General features: G+C 38.2%; 2 protein-coding genes across 2 annotated transcripts; one reads left to right on the plus strand and one right to left on the minus strand.

Annotated features, from left to right (window-relative positions):
- Positions 1-580: 580 nt before the first annotated feature.
- On the plus strand, positions 581-3,787 carry LOC131433134 (uncharacterized). The gene is made up of 3 exons (XM_058600003.1): positions 581-1,177; positions 1,245-1,425; positions 1,485-3,787. Exons 1-3 carry the CDS (start codon positions 694-696, stop codon positions 3,745-3,747), a joined length of 2,928 nt encoding a protein of 975 aa, XP_058455986.1. The 5' UTR covers positions 581-693; the 3' UTR covers positions 3,748-3,787.
- A 6,340-nt stretch (positions 3,788-10,127) lies between these two features.
- LOC131435540 (cytochrome P450 9b2-like) lies at positions 10,128-12,153 on the minus strand. Its single transcript, XM_058603551.1, has 3 exons — positions 11,812-12,153; positions 10,593-11,755; positions 10,128-10,523 (listed from the first exon to the last, which is right to left on the minus strand). Exons 1-3 carry the CDS (start codon positions 12,030-12,032, stop codon positions 10,360-10,362), a joined length of 1,548 nt encoding a protein of 515 aa, XP_058459534.1. The 5' UTR covers positions 12,033-12,153; the 3' UTR covers positions 10,128-10,359.
- Positions 12,154-12,757: the final 604 nt, after the last annotated feature.

The raw sequence follows: 12,757 nt of genomic DNA on the forward strand, positions 1-12,757 counted from the left end.
AGTTGATGTCAATTTTTTTTTCAGATTTAGCCTCTGGTTCCGAAAATACAGGGTGATGTGTGTATGAAATTGCAACCCGTCATTCCAAACGATAATGCAAAAAATGGAAGAATTCTTCTAAAATCATAGAATTATTATAAAATTATCTCTCAAAATTGAAATCAGAATAAAACGCGAATTTGAAGGGTGGCCCATAAATTCACTTGGAATTGTCTTGATTATTTATAGACCTTCCATCAAAACTAAACATCACTCTTGAAACCCAACAATGGTTCTTGAAAAGCATAAACAATCCAAATCGTTCCAAGTGAAGCCAGACTGCGAACGAAATTCCATCCACCGCGCATAGCATAGATGGCGAAGGAAACCGAACATGTTTTTTTGCCATTCAGCAAAATAATCCAACGACCCTGCCCAGCTGTTCTCTGTCGGGGTTTTTGTTTGTGTTGGTTTAGCCGAATTTCGCTTATGTTAACAAAGTTCCCCAGACCTTCCAAACCGTAGCAAACAGCATTGCAGAGACGCGGAGATAGTGTCATCCTCAATGCGTTGTGCGGTTGATTGCGTAAGCCGAACGGGAGTCCTTCCCTAGCGAACGGAAAAAGGTCAACTGGAGTCTACGCGGTCACGATTTCCAACCGACGGTTGATCATTCGCAAGTGAGAGTCCGACCGCTCCGGTACATCCGAGAAAATGTGGTTGCGCGGCGTTACCGTTCTTGTGGCAGCGGCGTCGTTGGCCGGTGTTTACGGTGCTGAAGAGAATTCGGTCAGTGTGGTGATCAATCCGAGAAATGTAATCAACTACATCAGCCAGGAGTTTGTGGGCTTTTCGGCACAACCGAGGACGGTGTTTGAAGACTCGATAAATCCAATTAGTGAGACTAGTTTTCTGATGGCCCGGAATTTGGGTCCGATGTATTTCAAAGTGTTCGGTGATTCCGGTCAGCTAGAATTGAATATGGCCGGTTCCAGTGAAACACTGTTCGACACGGAACTGATTCAGCTTACGCCGAACGGGTGGAAGGCATTCGACGAATGGGCGGAACTGGCCGGTGTGATACCGGTTTTCGTGATAGACTACAGTGGTGAAAATTGGAAACCGAAAAGTGCCCTCCGAGTGTTGACCGTCGCTCATAAGTTGGGTATCCGAGATTGTCTTTGGCAGCTTGGCAGTGGTAAGTTTTTTCCAAGCCTGAAGAAGAACGGCAGTTCGGTTGATTGCAATTCTGTTCTATTTTGCAGTAAACATTACGAACGCAGTTAAATATGTGGAAGATTTGCGAGCACTTCAGCTGATCGTTAGGGCGTTCAATTTCTGGGGCATAGTGGCCGCTGATGTCAGTCCAACGACGGCCGGTGTGGAACAGGCTCGGTATTTTAATTTGCATGTGGACGATATTGCCGATGCCATTGCTGTTAGTTTGTAAGTTTACTTGGTTTTCAGTAAGGTTTCCTAGTAATCAAGAATAACTTCATTTTTAGCGAGCCGTCATCGAAAGACCTCCGGCTGAAAGAGTTCGTATTCCAACGAGAAGCTCACATCAAAGGTCCGGCCCGATCGCATCTTCCGGTGTGGTTGGATGCAAAACTACCGTCAAATTTGGGACCCAACGGTACTTGCGATCACACGTGCCTTCAAGAAGGTCTTCAATATGCCACCTTACTGGGAGATGCAGCCCGTAACGGATTCGATTCCGTTTTCAAATCATTGAGCCGCGATGAAGTACAGTATTACGGGTTCAATTACCTAATTGCCCTTCTGCACCGATCAATGGTAGGTTCCAAAGTTTTCGACGTTCGGCAGTCTAGCAAAGATGGTGCTCAAATCTATGCTTACTGTAGTCGTAGCGGCAATGGTTCAATCACGGTGATGGCAACCAATCATTTAGCAGAAAACGTTGATTTTGACTTAACACTTTTAGTCAAGGAACCCTCCGCTGATGTACATCAGTACATTCTGAGCATTGTCGACGGCGAGTATCTGATCAACGATGAAGTCTACGACTTCCAGACTAGCCCAACACCTGTCAAGAAAGTGCATCCACTCTTAAAAGATTTCCACCTTAATTTACCCGCCCATTCTGTAGGGTTCTGGGTCATTCCGAATCTTAAACTAAGGGAATGCTACGACGACTACCAGGAAATGCGTTACAAATACGCTCGAAGCATCGACGAGGTAGAAAGCACGGTCGAGAAACTGCTACAGGAACTGATCGCAGAACGAGCCAAGCAGGACATTACTCAGTTCAGCCGTCGGAAACGTTCGGTTACCAACGATCTGAAGGAGATGTTGACAGGAAAGCTGAACAGCGGAAGCAATCGAAAGGAAACCGAAGTCGCCGCCAGACAACCACGCCAGACGAAAACTTTTCGACGCAAACAACAAATTGTCGGGAAAAAGGAAAAACGTATGGAACAACGAAATCTGAAACGTCAGAAACGTCCGCTGCGTGAAAGAGGAAAGCGTCAACTGCGTAAACGAACTCGACGAATCAATCGATTGCGTCCGTTTGTGGCAAGCAAAAAGACCAAGCGATCCTCGCTGGCGGAAGATCGTCACCAAGCGCCGGTTTTCGGAAGTAGCCGCGAGGAAGAGGCCAACCGGTCTGTTTTTCCACAAGGCGATGTCCACCTAGTGATTTCAAAGGGATCTTTGGATGAGGATACTTCCATAGAGAGTTTACCAACACGAGCACGCCGTACCAAAAAGCCCCGAAATTTGAAGGCATCTATTGTGAAGGTGCCAACGGATGAGGAACTAAAATTTGCCGTACCGGAGGTTGTACCTAAAAGACGTGCGGAGCTTCCCAGATGGCCGCAAACATTGGAGCTTAACATGGCAGGTTCGACCAAATCGAACTTATATGGGCAACCAGAAATACCTCGGGGACACGCTAAAAGAATGAATCTTGACCAGCCAAGTTTGACTGCTGTGCAAGATATTAAGGTTTTCGAGCCCAGCATGGGAGCGGCTCAGAGAGTTATGAAAACTACTACGAATCGACAGGTTGTTGAACAGGAGGTGGCAACAGAAAGCTACTATCAAGAACCAGCTGAGGAAATTGCGGAAAGTAGAAATTTAGACATGATTTCTGTTGACGATCCAAAACAAACAAGTGCCGCAATAGCCGAGGATCATCAGACCCAAGGATTCTATGATCCGTCCGAATTTACTATATCCATGTTGCCAGAGGGTTCCGAGGAGGAAGCCCACGTGCAAGAGTTCTTCAGACAGAAGCGCTATGCCGGTTCGGATCCGATCGATAGCATCGAAGTGTTGTTCCAAAACAACACTAGATGGCAGCAGCAGTTTGCCGAACTATTCAGTATGCTGCTGGAATCGATCGATTGTTGTGATGGTGTTCCAGTGGTTGATGCAACTGTGGGCGATTCGGACGAGCTCACCGAGAATCAACTGCAGAGAACAAAGCGGAACGTACTGCTACATCCGCAGTCCTGGGAATCCAGAGAAAGATCCAACAATTTGCGTCAACAATGGGCATCGGATGAGTCTCGCGAAAACATGATTTCCGTGGAAGAGGACTACACTACCCGCAACCCTCGACGAAACTCCGGGGATACTCGTGTGCGAAACTCTACCACCAGCACCAGCAAGCCACCGGTGGACGAAGTTGAACGACCCGGAGCGATAATGCTACGCACCGTAACCAATTTGGTGAAAGGTTTTACGACCGAGTTCCATAGGATGTTTTCCAGCTGGTTTCCGCGAACCTCGACTGAGTAGGCTAAGGTTAACGTAAGAAAGTGATAGGAATAAGTTTGATTTGTTAGGTGTTAATAAAAGATCAATAACGTTAACAAGTAGTCTTTTGTTGGACGTTTTTTTTTTAGCCATGAAATCGAAATTAGTTGTCAGTTCAAGTGTCTCAAGATTGTTAGATACTGCTACAAATCTAAGCGCTTGCAAATCCGAAAAAAGTTTCTGCTTCAGACTGTGCTGGAAAGGGCTGACATTATTTTTTATCTTGAATACCGTGTTGCCTGCTATTCGGGCAGATGAATGTCATCTATGACAGTCACGAGCCAGCGCCGGAAAGAAGGAGTTTTATGGACCGTAGGATGGGAACGAAAGGGGGAGTCAACAATGATCGGAAATAGGTAAATTTTAGAATTTTCTAAATGCAAAAGACAAATTTTGAAAATAATATCTTATATTAATTTACCGCAAACGAAGACCAATAGCGATCAAACCCGTGAGAATTAATTATTTCCAAAATACATAGGGTTGTCAATCAGTGCAAATTGTATTTTTTTTTTTTGAAAAATTTCGAATATTTATTTTGTGTTGAGTAAAGGACCAACCATGATAACAAAAAACTAGATTTAACTTATGTCAGTTTAAGTATTTTTTACTAGCAAATGTTTACAAATTTTGAACAAAATTGAGGCATTAATTGAACGTTAGAGGAAAACAATACTCTCACGTGTCTCTTTATGCAACGTTTTTGAATGCGAATTTCTAAAGTTATGTGAATTTCCAAGTTTGTGTGGTTTTTTCAAGCAAATTATCAAATCAAATTATCATGCGATTTTTCAAAGTTATACGTTTTTTTCACGCGATTGCACAAAGTTTTGCATTTTTTTTCGTGCGATTTTTTTAGGTTTGTGGATTTTTACTCAAAATTTCAAAGGCATGCGATTTTTAGTTGATTTTTCATGTGAATTTCCGATGTTATGCGGTTTTTTCAAACGATTTCACAAAGTTTCGCGATTTTTTTAATGCGAGTTTATTTTTGGGTTTAAGATGTTTCACGGGAATTTTCGAAGTAAATTTTATTAGGCGACTTTTCAAAGTTATGCAGTTTTTTCATGTGATTTTTATAAGTTTTTTGTGTTTCATGTGAATTCTCGAAGTTATGCAGTTTTTGCATGCATTTTCACAAAGTTTTACGGTAATTTTTCATGCGCTTTTGTTTGGTTTTTGGTTTTTCATACAAATTTTCAAACTCAAGTTTTCGTGCGATTTTTTCTAGGTTTGTGGTTTTTCACACAAACTGTCAAAGGCATGTGGTTTTTTTCACGCGATTTTATGTTGATTTTTCATGTGAATTTTCGAAGTTATGCGGTTTTTTCACGCGATTTCACAAAGTTATGCGTTTGTTTCACGCGATTTTGTCTAGGTTTGTGGTTTTTCACACAAACTGTCAAAGGCATGTGGTTTTTTTAACGCGATTTTAAGTTGATTTTTCATGTGAATTTTCGAAGTTATGCGGTTTTTCATACGATTTCACAAAGTTTCGCGATTTTTTCATGCTAGTTTGTGGGGTTTAAGATGTTTAATGGGAATTTTCGAAGTAAAATTTTTTATGCGAATTTTCAAAGTTATGCAGTTTTTTCATGCGATTTTTAGTTTTTTATGTGAATTCAATGCGGTTTTTGCATGCATTTTCACAAAGTTTTACGGATTTTTTTTCATTTTCGAGTTTTCCATCATGCGCTTTTGTTTGGTTTATGGTTTTTCATAAAAATTTTAAAACTCAAGTTTTCGTGCGATTTTTTCTATGTTTGTGGGTTTTCACTCAAATTGTCAAAAACAAGTGGTTTTTTTTCATGCGAATTTTCGAGGTTTATGCGCATTTTCAGGAGCATGCGGTTTTTTTTATGCGATTTTTATAAGTTTTTGGTTTTTCATGTGAATTTTCGAAGTTATGCGGTTCTTTCACGCGTTTTCACAAAGTTTTGCGTTTTTTTTTTCATGCGATTTTTCTAGGTTTGTGGTTTTCACTCAAATTGTCAAAATTATGTGCTTTTTCACGCGATTTATAGTTGGTTTTTCATGTGAATTTTCGAAGTTATGCAGTTTTTTCACGCGATTTCACATTTTTTGCATTTTTTTCATGCAATTTTTTCTTGGTTTGTGGATTTTTACTCAAAATTTCAAAGGCATGCGATTTTTAGTTGATTTTCTTGTGAATTTTCGAAGTTATGCGGTTTTTCATACGATTTCACAAAGTTTCGTGATTTTTTCATGCTAGTTTGTGGGGTTTAAGATGTTTCATGGGAATTTTCGAAATAAAATTTTTTATGCGAGTTTTCAAAGTTATGCAGTTTTTTCATGCGATTTTTATAAGTTTTTTGTTTTTCATGTGAATTCTTGAAGTTATGCGGTTTTTTCATGCATTTTCACAAAGTTTTACGTTTTTTTTTTCATTTTCGAGTTTTCCTTTATGCGTTTTTTTTTTGGTTTATGGTTTTTCATACAAATTTTCAAACTCAAGTTTTCGTGCGATTTTTTTCTAGGTTTGTGGTTTTTCACTCAAATTGTCAAAGGCAAGTGGTTTTTTTCATACGATTTTTAGTTGTTTTTTCATGCGAATTTTCGAAGTTTATGCGCTTTTTCAAAAGCATGCGGTTTTTTAATGCGATTTTTATAAGTTTTTGGTTTTTGATGTGAATTTTCGAAGTTATGCGGTTCTTTCACGCGTTTTCACAAAGTTTTGCATTTTTTTCATGCGATTTTTCCTTGGTTTGTGGATTTTTACTTAAAATTTCAAAAGCATGCGATTTTTAGTTGATTTTTCGAAGTTATGCGGTTTTTTCATACGATTTCACAAAATTTCGCGATTTTCTCATGCGAGTTTTTGGGGTTTAAGATGTTTCATGGGGATTTTCGAAGTAAATTTTTTATGCGAATTTTCAAAGTTATGCAGTTATGCGATTTTTTCATGCATTTTCACAAAGTTTTACGGTTTTTTTTCATGCGAGTTTTCATTCATGCGCTTTTGTTTGGTTTGTGGTTTTTCATACAAATTTTCAAACTCAAGTTTTCGTGCGATTTTTTATAGGTTTGTGGTTTTTCACTCAAATTGTCAAAGGCAAGTGATTTTTTTCATGCGATTTTTAGTTGTTTTTTCATGCGAATTTTCGAAGTTTATGCGCTTTTTCAAAAGCATGCGGTTTTTAATGCGATTTTTATAAGTTTTTGGTTTTTCATGTAAATTTTCGAAGTTATGCGGTTTTTTCACGCGATTTCACAAAGTTATGCGTTTTTCTCGCGCGATTATTTCTAGGTTTGTGGTTTTTCACTCAAATTGTCAAAGGCAAGTGGTTTTTTCATACGATTTTTAGTTGGTTTTTCATGCGAATTTTCGAAGTTTATGCGCATTTTCAAAAGCATGCGGTTTTTTAATGCGATTTTTATAAGTTTTTGGTTTTTCATGTAAATTTTCGAAGTTATGCGGTTTTTTCACGCGATTTCACAAAGTTATACGTTTTTTTCACGCGATTTTGTCTAGGTTTGTGGTTTTTCACTCAAATTGTCAAAGGCATGTGGTTTTTTCACGCGATTTTTAGTTGGTTTTTGATGTGAATTTTCGAAGTTATGCGGTTTTTTCACGCGTTTTCACAAAGTTTTGCATTTTTTTCGTGCGATTATTCCTTGGTTTGTGGATTTTCACTTAAAGTTTCAAAGGCATGCGATTTTTAGTTGATTTTTCATGCGAATGTTCAAAGTTATGCAGTTTTTTCATGCGATTTTTGTAAGTTTTTTAGTTTTTTATGTGAATTCTCGAAGCTATGCGGTTTTTGCATGCATTTTCACAAAGTTTTACGGTTTTTTTTCATGCGAGTTTTCATTCATGCGCTTTTGTTTGGTTTGTGGTTTTTCATACAAATTTTCAAACTCAAGTTTTCGTGCGATTTTTTCTAGGTTTGTGGTTTTTCACTCAAATTGTCAAAGGCAAGTGGTTTTTTCATGCGATTTTTTGTTGGTTTTTCATGCGAATTTTCGAAGTTTATGCGCATTTTCAGAAGCATGCGGTTTTTTATGCGCAAAGTTTTGCGTTTTTTTTTTCATGCGATTTTTTCTAGGTTTGTGGTTTTCACTCAAATTGTCAAAGGTATGTGGGTTTTCACGCGATTTTTAGTTGGTTTTTCATGTGAATTTTCAAAGTTGTGCGGTTTTTTTCAAGCGATTTCACAATGTTTTGCGATTTTTTCATGTGAGTTTTCAGTCATGCGATGTTTTTAAAATTACTGAATTTTCATGCAAATTTTCAAATTCATGCGGTTTTTTAATGCGATATTTTTTAGGTTTAAGGTTTTTCATGCGAATTTTAAGGTTTTTCAGCGAAAGTTATGTTATATTTTAAAGTTTGTTTTTTTAAGCGTTTTATGTTTTTATTTCCGAAGTTTACGCGAATTTTCGAAGTTTATGCGCATTTTCAAAGGCATGCGTTTTTTCCTTGCGATTTGGTTTTTCATGTGAATGTTCAAATTTATTTTCAATGCGATTTTGAAGTTTGTGGTTCTTTATGCGAATTTTCGAAATTTTGAGTATGCGGTTTATTGTTTAAGCGAATTTTCAAAAGTTTTCGGTTTTTTTGTGCGAATTATCAAAGGTATTTGGTTTTTTCATGCGATGTTTTGAAGTTTGTGTTTTTATGCGAATCTTCGAGGTGATGAATTGTTTAAGCGAATTTTCAAAGTTTTTTGATTTTTCTTATGTAAGGTTATGCGTTTTTTATGCGAATGAGAATTTCCAAAGTTATGCGGATTTTAAAGCAATTTTTTGAAGCTTGTGTTTTTTTATGCGAATTTTCGAAAAACGTTGTAACATTTTATGTGAATTTATTTGTTTTTTTTTCGTGGGATTTTTTTAAGTTTGTCGTTTTTATGAGAATTTTCAAAGTTGCGCGGTTTTTAAAGCGAATTTTGAAAGTTTTGCTGTTTTTCATGCAAATTTTCAAATTACGATTTTTCTTTTATATAAATTTTCGAAATTATGCGGATTTTATAAGCGGTTTTTAGAAGCTTTTGATTTTTTTCGATTTTAAGAAGCTCTGCAGTTTTTTATGAAAAAAATCAGACAGACATCAAATTTATAAACTTCAAAATTTATGACATAAGTCGGAAGAATCGCAGTAGGCGTGTACGTCGGAAATAAAAGGTTTTTGCTCTCATCAGAATATTTTCGTGAAAAATCCGTCGTCAATTGAGATCTCGAAAAAAGAAGTGAAATCCAAAGAGTCAAATTTCCACGTTGTTCAATTTTTTTGGTGTTAGAATTCAGTCAGGACTGCTGATTTCTTCACAACAAGCCAACATGGAAAAACTACAATTTAACGACAATCGTATCCACCTTGAAAATGCTGAAGTCTTGTAGTAATTTTCCTAAATCTCGTAATTCATTTTCCACAGAAACATGTTATTCGATATTGCTTCAAATATAGTCAATTTAAACTGGTCGAAAACTTTTTGCTCCTTTGAAATGCAAAATCTAGAATTTTCGATTTCTTTTATTCATTTATTTTATCGTAAAATCAACAGACACATTGTAGTCCTAATGATAATTTCAACAACTACAATTAAAAAAGTTGACTTGCATTGTATTATGTGGAAGGTTGAAGTCGAACCTAGATGATATTCGATTGAACGATTTTTGCAATCCAATAACGACACCGTTAACTCTATTAGGATTTGCACAAAAATGACATAACCTCAAATTAAATTCACTGAATGATCATCATTTGAACAGATAGCAGTGGGTTTTTTACGTGTTGATTTTAATTTGAATAATAATTGTTGGGAATGTTAACAAACCACCGGCACATGTCATACATGAACGTCGTTCATCACGAGTTCATTTGTAATGTAATTTCATTTCATTTGTATTGTAATTTGTAAAACCTAGTAGTTTGTGCGGTGTACTTGTAATGTGTCAAGACCAATCAACAATTCACGACTTTCACAGCTAGACGAGGCAGTAGACGAGGATTATTCCAAGGTACTTCAACGAGGAACAAATCGAACGGATCTACGTAGTATCGATTCTATTCTATGAGTTCCATTGAGGTATTGCGGGGGCCAAACTACTTGCAACAAGTTCTTCGGAAACACAATCGTCAATTTTGATAATAAGGCGTCGATTGTTGACATATGACTATATTCATTAAATGACGTGTTCAGCAAAGCCGAGTCGATTTAATTTTGTAATTATAATGTCATGACTAATTTTATCGAATGCGGAGTACAGATCCCTATAGATAAGGTCCATCTGCCACCCCTCTAGGCAAGGCGTTTATCACGTAAAATCATTTTCAGAATTTCATTCTAAATCCTTTGAAGCGCTTTGTTTCTTGTGGAACAACAACTTGATCAAATTGGTACTGCATAAAGCATGGCTGCTTAGAACTTTGGTTTATAAGAGAATATACACATTTAATACGGTAAGCGATACCGAAAACAAAAATCAGTCAGCAGGTTGCACTGGTTGTTGTCTCTATTTCGAAAGGTGGAAAATTAAATGTAAATAAAAAAATTTAATGTTTAACTCTATTTAAAGTACTAATTTTCGAAGAATTAACATAAACGGTTGCCATAAACGAAATACAAGCTTCTATCGATGGGTCAATTGAAGCCAAAATCCTCCATCCGGTTCCAAAGCGAATGAAGCTTTTGCCAGACGAAGCGGTTCTTTCAACTTGCTTCCTAAGTTCAACTGGAAGTTTTGAATTAGGTCAACTAATGTAATCTTAACTACGAGTAAAGCTAATCGTCGGCCTAGAATTTTACAAAGAAAAATCGCATGAAAATTATGTTAGTCTGAGTAGATATTTGATCGATACCTACCAATGCAGTTTCTCTGTCCTATCCCGAATGGTAGGTAAGTATTGGCACGTATTTCACCTTTCCTCGTCTCACCAAACCGCTCAGGATCGTACCGCTCGGGGTCAGGAAAATAGCGTTCATCACGATGCATGGCCCAAACCGAAACCCACAATGAATCACCTTTCCGGAACTGAAGCCTTAGATCATCCTGAGCTAGCAGATAATCTTGGGAGCATTCTCTGTCGCACGAGGGTGAGGCCGGCCACTTTCTTAGCGTTTCGCATACAACCATGTCCAGATATGTAATCTCGTTAACAGTTTCGTAGGTAAGGGGACCGTCCTTCAAAGAGGACCGAATTTCTTCCAGCAGCTTTTGTTGAATGTTTGGATTGGCAGCCAATTCATAGCACGCAAATGAGATTAAATTGACCATGCTCTCGAAGCTGCTACCAAAGAAAGCCACACATTGGGCGACCAGTTCTTCATCGCTCCATGTCCTGGTGGCGACATCTTTTATCTGTAGGTAAGCTCGTTCTCCTTCGTCCACTCTCAGTTCCCCTTGGGTCGCTTGGTTCAGTAACTGGATTACACTTGACCGGTTCGTGTTTTTTTGGTGATGATTCTTAGTCGCTGATTTTAGAAGGCTCAAGAAATATTTCGAGTGGCTGGCCTCCATCAGTTGAACGTTCATTTTACTCATTACTTTAGGAAACAAATAAAACAACATTGTTTTGAACGTCTGAACGGGATTGTTTCCGTACATGACGGAATAACCCACATGACAGAGTTTGTCGTTCTCATCCGTAAATGTGTTCAACTTGACCCCAAAGGCACAACTGGCTACCACGTTGAATGTGTGCTTTAGAGCCACTTCTTTGAACTCCATTTCAGTATTGCTGGAACTTTTCAGATAATCAACCAAATCGATCGAATTTGTACGAATCAGAGACGTCATTGAGGTCACAGTTTGGGTGGACAATACGGCCCCCAAAGTGCATCGCATTTGGCTCCATTTTTTATCCTTTAGTAAATGTAGCTGATTACCGAGAATGGTATCTTTACTTTCGTCTAAAAAATAGCCATGGTTTGCAAAGTGCGCTCCCTCCTGCACCCAGAGTTTTTCGATCAGCTCGGGATCGCGAATGTAGAACGCCGGACTGAGATAATTGTAGAAGCCGAATATGCTGCGAGAAAATGTTCAGCTTTTATAAATGTGTCAGTGATTTACGCTTCGACTTACCGTGCATTTTCAAACTTTCGATAAAATTGCTGAATCAATTCCAACGAGGAAATCTTTCCACTCAAAACATCATTTAGGTTGCCGTAGATGAAGTGCGGCTTCTCGAAGGCAACACCCCGAACAGTGAAAAAATCTCGGTAACGAGTCAGCAACTTGAAGGTAAAGTAGCTCACGATAGTAACCAACGTGAATGAAAACCAGTACAGGTCTTCGACGTTCATCCTCGGAACTTGTCGAAATAATGTAAATTTACGACACAAAATCAAAATTTTCTCGGAATTAAATTCACATCACGAGAGCAGCTGACAACTGACTAATATGAAAACATGTAACTGGCTGTCAGTGTCCACACACGCACACAGGTATAAAACAAGTAGCTTATCAGACCATATCTACCAGTCTCTCTCTTATTCTCATGATTCAAACTCAAAACTCTCTCGCAAGCAAGTCCAACACCACGTGGTTTGCAACACAGGCGGGATCAGCGTCGCTCTGCACTGTTTTGCGTGAGAGACGGCGCCCGTGTGTTGTTTAGTAAAATTATGGTGACGCTTGTGTTGATCTCACGAGAGAAGAGATAAATGGAACAACCAGTGTTGCCCTAAATCTACACTCAGAAAAATTTGCTGCTCATAATCAAAGAAACCATTTAAATTTTATACCACTTGTATAGGGGTTTTCAGCTGGACATAGAATGCGACGGAATTTGTTTGGTTTTTCTCGTAATAATTTTAAATTTTGAGCTCGCATAGGAGCATTTCTAGTACGCTGACGCACAAAATTTTACCTGGCATCTCTGCCAGAATATTGGACAGTTGTTTTAACCCCTTCGCTGTTTGTTGTATTGAAATTAACTAGCATTAGAGCCACAAGAAAAATTCATCGACTGGTGGATTGAGGTCAATAGTAATTTCAACTGGTAATAATCTTTAGCGACCAGTGTTAT

This window comes from Malaya genurostris, chromosome 1, assembly GCF_030247185.1.
Source record: "Malaya genurostris strain Urasoe2022 chromosome 1, Malgen_1.1, whole genome shotgun sequence".
Taxonomy (NCBI): Eukaryota; Metazoa; Arthropoda; class Insecta; order Diptera; family Culicidae; genus Malaya; species Malaya genurostris.